The following is a 13,538-nucleotide window of genomic DNA, read 5'->3' as shown; positions in this document are numbered from 1 at the left end:
AGGGAGTGTTTTTGTGCTCACGCTGTATTTTGTTTTTCTTTCGATACAAGAGATTTACTGTGTGGACATTAGTTTCAAGGATGGCAACAGAAAACATGTAAACACCGACAAGAGTGAAGTGTTTTCTTTTTGTTTGTTTGTTTTTGTTTTCTCCATAATTCAAATGAATTATCTTGAATATAATACAGTTTTATTATTATGAGTTTTTGACTGGAAAGAATGCTACTTCCTGGATGCGGGTTAATGAACATTTATTTGGTTCATAGGGGTTTTCAAAATTAATAAGTGCATATGAATCTTTCCATATTAATAATTTCTTGTCGGAAAAGTTGTAAAACATACAAAGGAACACACATTTTTTGTTCATTCTGCATTAACTTTCCCAGCATAAAAATGAGAATTCACTGATGTCACTGAAAAATTATAAAAATTATTGAATTTGCGCAAGTGCATAGAACTTGGAAAAACAAGTAGTTCTACACATTATATTGTGGAAAATAATTTGGACCAAAAAAATCATCTAATCAGAGTATGGTAGCTGTGTAGCAATTCTTCTTTTGTTCATAGCACTTCAAAACTAGGGTAAAAAGTTTCATTTATGGACAATTATCACCACAAGTGCCAACTTTAGGGGACAAAGATGCTTTCTGCCCTCCAATTTTCTCAAAAGTATATAGATTATACAAGAGAATATTGTTGTTAATCGTGCCCCCCCCCCAAATATTAATACTGTGTATAAATTTGGCATCCTCTCACTATCATATTATCGAAATACAACATCCATTACCCAAAATGCAAGGATAAGGAAGTCTTGTCATGGATCGAAGTTCCTCTTTATAGCATATGGAATTAATGTGAAGAAGGTGTTTTTATTTACGTGTCTCATTATTTTAATATATTGGTTTTGTCCTGTATGATTTTGTACTCGGGGTGTAAGGGGCACCTTTCACATTTTGCAGATGAACGAGGCTCTGGCGACTGGCATTATGGCCAGTAAAATTTTGTGTGTGTTGTCCTGTTTTTTGTCCTTGTGTGTGCTGAGTTTACAGCCTTAACTTTTAACATAAGTCAGAATATGAAAAACTAAATATGCTGACCAAGGCAGTAATTTATTTTATTAAAAACATAAACTAAACGTAACGTTTCAACCTTCTAGCAAGGTCTATGTTTTTAATAAAATAAATTACTGCCTTGGTCAGCATATTTAGTTTTTCATAATCATGGAAACAAGGCTTAATGGTGTTAAGTCAGAATATTTTAAGATTTTTAGTTATGCAATGTTAGAGTTGTTATTTGTAATGTGACCAGTGCAAAATAGCCTAAGTGCTGATGCACCCAAAATTTCAAATTCAAATTCAAACAATTTTGTACTCCCCACATTGGAAAATTTGCACTTTGGCTATTGCCAGATATTGCAATATATCTAGCCAAATAAGTATTAACTGGACCATGTTTCAAGTTTTAAATAGGAGATAAATTTTACAGAGTTTACTCATCAGCATATTTTCTAACTACTTTCCTTTTCTTACTCAGTAAACTAATGTAAATCGAAAAACAGCGGAACTTCTTGGCAGATGATAATTTGTGAGCCTTTCTAGTATCAACAAATTTCATAAGAAAAATGTGCACATAGTTGAGACAAGATAGGCTATTGAAGCATTCATATTTTCCTGAACACGTCTTGAATTTGTTCAGGTTGCAATCTGGTGGGCAGAGGAATTTTTGGGTGGGTGATTGCCCACCCTCGCCCACCTGTCGCGCTGTCCTTGTTAGCTTCCAAATCCTTTGTAACAGGTGTGATTCACACTCAAAGCACTCTCAACACTTAAAATAACAACTTATTGTGCAAATGGCCCCAGGTTGATGCAGGATGTAGGGCAAATTAAGTGTGGTACGTACCTATTACGAAAAATATTCAAATTATTTCAAGAGTTCTTACATTACTCTGTCTAAAATATTTTTCTTCATATAGTAATATTATTTAATAAAGAATTGATTTATGTCCTATTTTATGGCCAGTGCTCAAAGTGGAAATTCCCTAGCTGGGAGATGCTTGGACGAGTTTCAGAATATGTGAAGGGGTTGCTTGTGTTAATTAACATGAAGACAATGAGGCAGGTGGGGGATGCTAAAGTAAATTAACGTAGCTGGGGGGGGATTCTAATGTATGTGTTGTGAACAGTGCCTTTAGACAGAAGGAACTGGCACCACTGTTAATGTGAACATGGCCGACAGTGAACAGCCCTTGTAACTATTGTCTTTGCTTGTAACTTTGCGAGTTCATAGAAAAAAGTACATTGTTTAAGTTACCATTAGTCTTAATAATAATAATAAGACAAACGAGACAGGGATACTTTATGAAATTTTTCTAACTGGGGAGATAGCATCACCCTGAGATCATCCTCCCCCTCCTCATTCCAAGCACTGATTATTATGGGTCTTGTCTTGGTTTGTCTTCACTACTCATTAGATATTTGTTAATTTCATTGCATCATGAACATAAATAAAATTCAGTAAATGATAATATATAAAAATTATGTGTTGTCAAGTCAATTTCACATCTTTTAAAAGTGTATTCATTATTCAATCTTTGGTGCAAAAAGTAATCATACCTTTATCACCCTGATTTGCCTTCACACTTGTAGATATGGCTAACACTTCAGGTTTCAGTTGCTTGTTTAACTGCTTCCGGCAATTTTCATAATAGGACAACTGCAATGAACAACATTATTAGTTATTTGTTGGGAACACAATTCACAATTGAAGGGCTCGGGTGTAAAACATGGTAAGTGAGATTTTGGTCATTTCTGAGTTCATTAAGAAAAAAGGTTATTACTTGTAGATGCTATACTGTAGATAAATTGTCTTCGTGTTGGGTTTGCTAATTTCAGAAGGCTTCACTGAGTCCAATGCAAATTGTATGGCATGGCAATTTCACTCTAAAATTGATTAATGGCAAATTTTACTTTGTAACTCAAAAAACAAAAATGTCACATACCATGTTTTACACCCGAGCCCTTCAATTAATATGCAGATAGCTGGAAACCACTCAAAATTAAATTAATAAAAAGCACACCATCGCAGATACAGACAGAAACAAATGACCAACGATGTTAATAACTCTATTCTGTTACCCAGAATAGCTAGATCAACCACAAACAAATAATAATGTAAAAAAGTTGCTCATATCAAATTGCAATGTATGTTTAATTCTTGATATATCATGTACTATATATCATGTTACATTATATTATGTATTGTAAAATTAAACTAATAAATAAGAAAAGTAAACCATAAAAATTCACACAACTGATGTCCTGGAATATTTTAAGGAACCAGGACAATAAGTGCATGCCCTCGAATGTATGCAGGTGGAGGTGGGCTTACTTCCCCTCACCCCCCTTTACATGATACCAACCACGTAACCATTTCTTTTTTCAGTAAGACCAGATGACCTGTTTGCCATTATCTACTGTCCAGGTTTTGGGGCGTTTAGCCAATTGAAGTTGTGCTTTTTGGGGGCAGTTGTGAGCAATGGTCTCTTCCTGTGTACTCTACTCCAGATATCCATGGTGTGGAGTTCCCTTTGCAGTGTATGTTCTGAAAGTGAGGCATGTGGCCCGTGATTGACAAGTTGCAGCAATTGTTGCCTTGTTGCAAAAAGATTGGTTAACACAAGACGTGACACTTGTTGGGGGAATCTGTTTGTGAGCACTTGCTTTCTACCACTCTCAGCAGTCCGGTTTCCTGTGGACTGCATTTCCTTCCACTGCCTATAATTGCATTTCACTGTACTGTGTGGCACACCACTGAATTCCACCACTTCCTGTACACTGTGTCCTTTTAAATGCCCAAATGCAATTACTTCATTTTGCCACTCACCAACATATTTTTTCCAACACATCCTGCACATTGGAAACACACACTTGTCAGAAACCACGACTGCCACAGATATTGTGGGCCATGTACTTCACGATTCACTTATCAGCTCTAGAGAGTGTCACACACAGTGGATACTGGCGGTATGAATATAACTGGATTAATTTAGTACTACTTGTAACACAAATAGTACTACTAAAATATTAAGGGATAATTTCTTCCCAAGGATTGTGAATGAGTGCCTGTTAAAAATATTTGCTCTTATTAAGTTCATGCTTGTAAAAACAAATATAAATTTACAATCTCATACTTCCTTAGAATAGCAGCATGAAAGAATGTGGTTGATTTGTTACTCTATCACTCAGACAGAGAAATTAACAGAATCAAAAGAGATATTTTATTATGTGATCATCTTGTATTCCTAGGATCACATATGTGTCTATTTGAAGCCACACGGAAGGGGTGATAGATGATGATTTATGTTGCATGGAGTTACTATCACTTCAAAGTTCAAGGTGTATCATATAATGTATATTTTACAATAACCTCACCATACCTTACAACTCATTCTTGGAACCCTTTTGTATAAAAATAATAAGAATAATTCTTTATTCAGCAGCTGAGGTTCAGCCACTGGCTACTCTACCACCTGTTACAACTGAATAAAGTCATGGATTGAAATTCCATAGGTAGTTTGTACATATAAGAGGAATAATGAAGTAACAAAAATGTAATATTGTCATTGAGGAATGTGTTACTTACAGACAGTTTCTCACAGCCATGCCTTTTAATGGGGGCTTTTGCCCTCTCTGGAGTCTGTGCGTTACTCGGCATGGAGGAATTCTTTTCGATGGTTTCTTGCTTGCTTCCATCCTGAAATTTAAAAAGAACAAAAATAACATAATAAACGACACACAGTGAGTGCACAAATGTAAAGCTCTTACATCTAACAGCTGTAAGACATAACAGGGTGGCTACAAACAAGCAGAAATAAAATTCCTTGACTTTTCCAAGTTTTCCAGGACAAAATTTACATTTTTGTCTGACAATTATAAACCAAACCCATGTTCTTGCAAATGGAAATAAGAAAGTCATACAGATCCAGGTATGTATTGTATTAAGTACCCATATTAGCTTCCAAGAAATTTACTTCGTTTCCCTATGATTTGCATTCAAACTGCAAATTGTGAATTTTGAAAAATATTACAATGCACAAGCTAGGAAGGGATTACAGGATTTTTGATATGCAGTCAGTTTTCAATAAAATAATTGATTATTTTTAAAATTACGACTATATGAGATTAGAGTGAAGTGTGATTGATGAAAAAAGAAGTTTTGTAATTTATCAATCTCCTTAGCCTTTCTCGTTATTATATGTCGATATTTCCACTGAGGTTTGGAACCCTCTGCTTGCAAGATCCATGAGTGCAGACTTATTTTTTGATGCATAAACCTACATACTTCTCTTTTATCTATGATGCAAACAACTTAACTCTTGCACATAAGTGAAACAATTGATTCGTACATAACAAAGTGTCATATTTCCTTCATTATCAATGGGATGTCTCCTTCAGTACAAACATTCACAGTATATCCAAGTGAAATACTGTGAAACTGACTACACACAGTTATACCATTATTGCTGGCAAAAAGGGTATATCGAGATGTATTAAAATAATTTAATGCAAGCAATTTATAGAAAGAGAATCTACTTCATTGTACAGGTGCCTGATTTAGCTAATCATATATTAAAACAAGAACATGCTACTGATAACAGCTTCCAAACGTTTATACATGAGGAGCATCCAGAAAAAGTTCCAATGGCATCTGTACGCAACGCTAGTGGTTGGAGAGTGACATGCATATGTAGGCAGAAAAAAGTGGCTGCAATCTGGTGGAGTCACAGCACAATCATTTTAGGTTACAGATGACAAGTCTCATACACTCTCTCCCGCCGACTGCGAGGTACGTGTGGTAACCAGATTGTTGCACTCTCAGAATCCGGCATATAGTCACCAGTAATTGTGTGAGATGTACAGGCCGGACGTCATGAGCGATATTATGGTCAAACGATGGTACACACAATTCATGGAAGGTCAATCCAGTGCACCACCTCATACAGATGAGAACATGTGGACTCTTTGGCATCACATCATGAGAGATCTTGGACCACAGTCCTGGCTTTGCATGTAACGACTTTCATATTTTTGTTCAGCTGAAGAGGTTTCTCGCAGGACAAGGTTTTGACAGTTACACTGTAGTACAAATAGTTCCAGTCTTTGCTGTGAGACACATATGCCATGGCATAAAAAATTTAATGCCATGCTAGGACAACTGCCAGAACAATGGTAGTGATTATGCCAAAAATTAGGTTAGGAGTCACTCTAACTAATGCAATAAATTACTACTCACATTCTTCTTTATTTATGCCTAACCGGTAGGGACTATGATTTTTCATTATCTTTGGTGTTATTCTTTTATATATTTTTTACTATTCGATATTATTTTCCCCAAAATTCATATTTTCATTTGAGCACATTTCTTGGAATTATACCTTCATGGTATTTTAAACTACTGTCTTCAATTGTAGGTCACATGGCCTACGTATGTTCGTGAGAGTTTGATGCCTTGGAAGTTATTTTCCGTACCCCTTTTTAATTTTGAGGTAATGGGATTTTTCCCGTATATACTGAAGGGTGCAAAATGACTTTGAGTTTGAGTTGATGTTTTAAGTCCACTTTGTGCACAGTAAGGCTAATCGGGACTGGACCTACAGTTTGAAGTGGTATCCGAACCACTATGTGCCTCCAGCGGGTATCGAACCTGGGACCCCTTGATTACAAGGTAACGACACTACTACTGCGCCATGGGGGAGGCTAAAAAGGGTGCAAAATGGCGACGCACCCAAAAATTTTAAATCAATCTCACGTAACAGCTACCGATATATTATGGCACCAAAAATTAGCATTATACACAGTGCGGCAATTTGAAATCGAGACTGGTGCTGTAAAAATAAACTAGTCTTCATAGAAAGTGATTTACCTTGGATCATTCAAAGTAGGACCCTCATGCATCCACAAATTGTAGCACAATGCCTACCAGTGCATAGAAGGATTGCTGGAATTCGTTTTGTGAAACACTTTTTAAAATCCATGTCATAGCCTTCTTGATTGTTGGTACATCATAAAAGTTGTAACCTTTCAGTGCAGATTTTGGTTTAGGAAATAATTTAAATAATCACACGAAGCCAGATCCCGGTGAGTAGGCAGGGTGTGACAACACACAGAGTCGATTTAGGGTCAAAAAGTTCTTCGAAATCGCAGTCTTGTGACTTGGGGCACTGTCATGAAGCAGACGCCAGCTGTCATCATCTCGATACTTGGGTCTCACAGTGTTATTCCTTGCACCAAACGTTTCAGTACCTCAAGATAAAATGCAGCAGTAACAGTCTGTCCGAAATTTCAGTCTTCAGTAATGATTATCCTCACTATTCTCAACCAATTTTGGTGTTCTCACCGTCCCTGCTACACCTGGATGCTCGTCGTGTTCAATTGGCTCCCGTCCTTTACTGAAACGCATGAGCCATTCGAATACACGCGTACAGGATAAACAGTTGTCCCTATAGACTTGATACAACATGTCAAACGTTTCCGCAGCAGTTTTACCCAAGAGCTCCCTTGATGTTTGCTCTTTGTTCCATATTGAAATCAAGACGCACTTTCATGACGTGCCCACATTCAACAACACCACAAGCAGCAATGTCGCTCAAGGTCAACGAGCTCTGCGTCGATTGTTTGTGAGATACAGTTACTTGTTTACACCACAGCAAGCTTGCACAGTGGCACCACCTGCCGAGAAAAAATCAATCTCTATTTCAAATTGCCACACAGTGTATTTTTCTTTACTTTTTCATTGATAAGTTTCTCAAAATTTACGTTTTTATTTTAGAACATTTTTTTTCTGCCAAATTTACCAAAATTTATACTTCCATTGTGCTTTTTAAACTATTATTTTAAATTGTAGGTCACATCGTCTATGTATTTTCGTGATAGTTCAATATGTTGGAACTGATTTTTGAGGAATTTATTTTCCATTATTTTTAGCTCAATAAATGCTGATGTTACGACTCCCCTGTGGCGGTAGGTGAGCAATCGATCTCCTGTCAGAACCCCGCCACTTTGCACTGTGATGTAAATTGTTCTGATAGAAGTTGAAAAAATCATAGGAAATATGGGATTTAATGTGCCTGTTGGAATTATTTCATGTATAACATGCATTTTACTTTTTTCTCTTGGATAAAATGTTGGAAAACTTGCACGTTCTACGTGCACAAATATGGCATATTTTATTTTTTAAGCCTAAAAAAGACAAGAATGTTGGATTTCGCTGTATTTTTCGTTGTTAAAGCACATTTTTTTAAATTCGTGAGAAATGCCAACAATTCACATTTATGCCAAATTTGCATTATTTCGCTACTTTGAATGGGTGAAAAATGTGTCCAGAGATCACTGCACATAAACACTACTTCGTAGCAATTAACATTTTTCACTGTTACCGTGATTGAGAAAAATCAAGGTCGACGGTGTAGGTTCGAATCCGGCTATGGTCGGAATTTATTCGGCCTATGTATAGGGCCGGTGGCAACCCACCATTGTGAGGAAATTGGGAAGCTTCGAATGAGTAAGTGTAATCCAGTCCTGGAAACCTACTATAACGGCTGTGGATACTGAGGGCTAACCCCCTGACTATTCCAATACTGGTTGCAGATCTCCACGCTTATAGGTGACGAAGGAAAATGTGGGAGGGAGACCGGCAGGCGGTAGATAAGCCAAGGGCCTTCAGGGCTGTTGTGCAAAGGATTATTATTATTACTAATTGGAACTTACTTTCTGGATGTTCCTCGTATAAATCAGTACATGAAAAGTGAACATTTAGCATGACTGGCAGAGAAATTATTCGAGTAATTATATTAAAATAATTATTATTTTAATTTTATTTCATAACATTGGAGATTAACTTAACTCAGTGACAGATTAATAACCATATCTCACGAGTTTAAACAGACAGGGCAGAGAGGGTTGTGAATTGCAATGGTAGTGTTGAAGTTGGGAGTATGCACTTGTCAAATTTAACATTTACCAATACAGGTTTCTGTTGCACTTTTTCGTGATAATATTCTTGAACATATATTATGTCCCGATTTGCTGGTTTCTTCTTGATATCGAAGTGCAATGTCATTGTAAGTTGTGCAAAACCAGTATTACATCTGGATGATGAAAGAAAACTTTCGTATGCATTGCTAAATTAAATAAGGTTAAATGAGCCAGAAGAGTAATAAAATTCCAGCAGCATATTTGCAGTGATGCAACAGAAACAGACTAATAAGTTATGTATGCGAATTTTGTTGGATGTTTCATCCGACAAACATCGTAAACAACAAAAAATGTCACACTGGAACATCCAAGAAACATCTGATTCACAAGAGAGCAATGCATGCCATTTTTGCCGTATCTAGCAGAATGACAAATATCGAACTGTAAAGTTTGACAAAAATCACATGCACAAACAAACCCAAAAAGTTTGTTCAATGAAATATGGTACCACACCAGAGAAACTCGGATGTTTATGCATGCAATTTTTGTCAGATGTTGCACTCCGAAGACATCCAACAAAAATCAATTCCACAAGACTGCCATGCATACGATTTTTGCTGCATGTTGTAGTGAGACATTTCGTCAAAGTTCAACATTAATGGGACTACGATATCCGACAAAAATTGTATGCATCAATGGAGCTTAAAATGTGCATGCTGTGGCATGGCATTCTACAAATTACAGGATTGCATAGCACCCTTATTTGTTTCAAGGTTCCTTCAGAATGTCCGACAAAATGCCATACTATGACAACTATTGGACAGTGCCCCCCCTAATCCACTCAATCTGTTGACAGTTCTGTCCCTTTACTACGCCCATGCAGACAAGAACAAATGATAAATCAATGAATTTTCCACATAATATTTAGAGGCTTATCAATTTTTCTGCTCCTCCGGAAATTTCTCCCCCCGCTCTCTCCTCCTGCCATCACTGGTCTCTGGAGCCATGGTTGTGTTCTGCATAAAAGGGTCCTAAAGGTCAAGGCCGAGATATAGCAACAAGATGTCCTATTTCCATGCAGCACTTCATAACAACATAGTATTTCAAAGCAAACGCCTGGCACATTCGTTCCATCGCATAAAAAAAAAAAAACTTCAATCAAGACAAAATTCCCTGACATTTCTCATTTTTGACCTCTCAAATTCCCTGACTTTTCCTGGTTTTCAACGTCTGTCGCCACCCTGCATAAAGAAACTAGTAAAAAATAGGCTTAATGCACACTTGTAATAAGCATGGAAAGAAATGCAAATGGAGGTGAATAAAATTTCTGCGTATAAACTTATCACCATGTGTGAGGGCTATGGCACATTTTATATTCAAAATGTTAGAATTTAAAAAGCATATCAAATGTACATTTCTAGTGCCAGAAGTGATAAGAATTTGTATTTTGGGATTATTTACTTCCAATCACTTTTCAGACACATTAGGCTAAATTCAAGAAGAGGAGGAATGGTACTCACAAATGAGGATGAATGATGACATGATGTAATTGATGGAGGGACACTCACAAAGAACACTCATGATAACAAGCAAATTACAAGAAGCCGTACAATTGTTTAACTCGGCCCACCCAAGCATCCACTTTATATCAGAGGAAGATTGATTGACTGATTTAGTTTATTTTACTTCATGTTTTGTGCCTCTTGGCTAATTTGCGAAGATGGGGATGAGTGATGAAATGATGAAATTGTTGAATAGACATTCACAAACGACAAAGCTCAAGAGGGATTCGAACCCGGGACTTTTGGCATTGCAATACCAGTGGAAGAAAAGGACAACATGCTAAACTACATAGATCTCACAATAAGCAGGGAGAATGACAAATTCAAGACCAATGTATAAAGGAAACAAAACCCCGGAACGTAACACATTCACAAACTTTCTGGTCACTTTGCATGGCCAAAAAACAACATTTGGATCTACTTCTACTAGAGAGCCATCAACACCACAAAACCTGAAGACCTGCAGACAGAATTGGATCATATCATCTCCATTGGCATCAGCAATGGGTACAGCTGACAGGAACTCCTCCACCTCCTAGACACTTCCAAATGAAAAATGATCCCAGCAACGCCACCAAAAAGAAAGGATAAAACAAAAACTGATTGACCTCCCCCGACACCTTGACTTAACCAAGAAAATTCAAAGAGTTCTAACCAAGTACAGTTTTAAGATAGCAGATCAACCCCCTCATTCCATAGCCTCCCACCTAACCCATTTCAAATGATATTACACCAACCCCAATGCAAGAAGTGGTGTCTACATGATCACCTCCACTTGTGGAAGCAAGTATGTAGGTATGACAAAGCGCTGATTTGATGATAGGCTTATGGAGCATGATGCTGACCACTGATTTGGGAGGAGAAGAACAGGTCTTTCCTGCCACCTAATTGACAAAAACCATAACATAGATTATGCCAAAATAGTCATGCAAGTATAATCCACCTTGGAAAGGTTCTCAAAAGAAACCTATGCAGACTTATATAATCACAAAACTATTGATAATATCTAGACAACAATGGAAGAAAACTACATGAAAATTCACGTCAATGCTCTAGAAGGAATTCTAAGCTGATGTAATGTTTCATATTTTGAAATAAGTTTAATAGACTTATGTAATCACAAAACTATTGATAATATCTAGACAACAATGGAAGAAAACTACATGAAAATTCATGTCAATGCTCTAGAAGGAATTCTAAGCTGATGTAATGTTTCATATTTTGAAATAACCAAGAAGTTTTTCGAATGGAGAGGGAAATTTGAAAAAAATTCGCCCATTTGCATGCAAAAGGTCCAGCCGAGCCTTAAGCATTCACAGACAAGCCTGCCTACACATGCAAACAAATGCCTTTCCACAGAAGCAGATGACAAGGCCGAGAAATGACACCCACAACGGCAAAACCCCAATGCGCGGCAAAGGAAGGAAGCACTACACACGCACCGGAATGTCAGAAAGTGCAAGGACCACATCAACTGGTGCCATCACAAGCACAAGCAGAAGAAGAAGGAACCATGCAGCCTACAGCAAGACAGTACATGCCAGATGGGTGGTGAAATCGATAGCGAAGAAAATGTGTGCAGAAAAATGAAAATTAAACTTATCAGAGTAAATTGTATTGTTTATGCTCTTCACTGACAACAACAATATTATTTTGATATACTAACACACACACACACACACACACACACACACACACACACCATTATATTAAGCAGTGATGTAGTGCATTACTGTAACAAAGGCAAGAGTTCAATGAGTTCAAATTACCAAGATTGGTAATTTTATATATCACTGTTGTCAGTGTCTAAAACTAATAGTAAATTAATTTTTATGTAACCGCTATTGCAACAGAGACTGATGCGATAAAAATCTGTCAGAAGAGTAAAATAAAATTAAAGAACCAATCAATCCCTACATGTGATCTCCAGAGAAGAACTAGCATTGTATCGTTTCTGAGATAGGTCCACATCCGTCATCATTTTGAGAATGTACCAATTGGATTTAATGCATATCATCTCTTTTTTTTTGCTCTCTCTTCAGTTGTTCATTAATTAATAAAAATTAAACAAATTTTAAATTACTGATTCGAATACATTACAATCCTTCTTGTATTTTTTTTCACCAAACGAAATTGTTCTGGTCTCGACCTTCTAGCGAAATGCCTCCCGTTTCTACTGTCTGTGTCAGTGTGTGTGCATGTGTGTGTCCCTCACAGATCCAGCGAAGATGCGAGCCTCCGTGTACATATATATATACCCCAGCTCACTCTCAACCATGCACAAATATGTGTGATGCGTAACCAGATGGGAAAAGTCCCGTCACTGGTCCAGCAAAGATGTGAGCCTGTGTGTGTGTGGGGTGTGTGTGTGTGTGTGTGTGTATGTATACATACACACACACACACACACACACATATATATATATATATAACTATACATACATGGAGGCTTACTCTCAGCTACACACAACTATGCATGATGTGCAACTAGATGGGAAAAGTCCCGTCACTCACCTCAACTTCATAATAATTGCGACTTTTTCTTCGCAAAAGTCTAAAAACAAAAAAAATGGTAGGGAAGGTTTTGTTTTGGCTATGAAAATTGTCGGTTTCGAACATGATCATAAAAAGTGGTCTAAAAAAACCTCGATATTTTCTCAAAACATGAAATGTTGGTTGTAACCACAGCTAGGAGAATGCCTGTTTTTTAGGTTTTAGAATTCCAAAACCATGAAAATTCATAGAAATATCAAAATTTTCAAGAGGTAAAAAATGACCTTGGCCTAAAGGAAATGTAACCACTACTCATAAATGTGTTACTTCTTTCGTGATTTCCTTCACACATTCTTTCTTTACTTTCATAGATGCTCCAAGGAACATATAGTGACCTTCAATTTGGATTTTGTGTGGTATTGTGGTGTAGTTTTTCAGTGATTGCTCTTCTAGTGGAACAATTCTTCCTTTCCTATGTGATTCTTGAAATCATACTAAATTCTTTGTCCAG

At 36.9% G+C, this 13,538-nt stretch overlaps 1 protein-coding gene across 1 annotated transcript in view; it reads right to left on the bottom strand.

Moving 5' to 3' along the window:
• LOC145983616 (uncharacterized) overlaps window positions 1-13,538 on the bottom strand; it is a 113,520-nt gene that overhangs the window by 63,703 nt on the left and 36,279 nt on the right. Inside the window, exons 4-5 of the mRNA XM_083116679.1 lie at window positions 4,642-4,752; window positions 2,613-2,712 (exon numbers count right to left, since the gene is read on the bottom strand). Coding sequence (XP_082972805.1) covers window positions 2,613-2,712; window positions 4,642-4,752 — 211 coding nt within the window. The remainder of the gene's footprint in view (window positions 1-2,612; window positions 2,713-4,641; window positions 4,753-13,538) is intronic.

This window comes from Lepisma saccharinum, chromosome 2 (genome assembly GCF_977018435.1).
Source record: "Lepisma saccharinum chromosome 2, izLepSacc3.1, whole genome shotgun sequence".
In the NCBI taxonomy this organism is placed as follows: domain Eukaryota; kingdom Metazoa; phylum Arthropoda; class Insecta; order Zygentoma; family Lepismatidae; genus Lepisma; species Lepisma saccharinum.
Note: the sequence above shows the minus strand (reverse complement) of the source record. Positions and strands in the feature narration are given on the sequence as shown.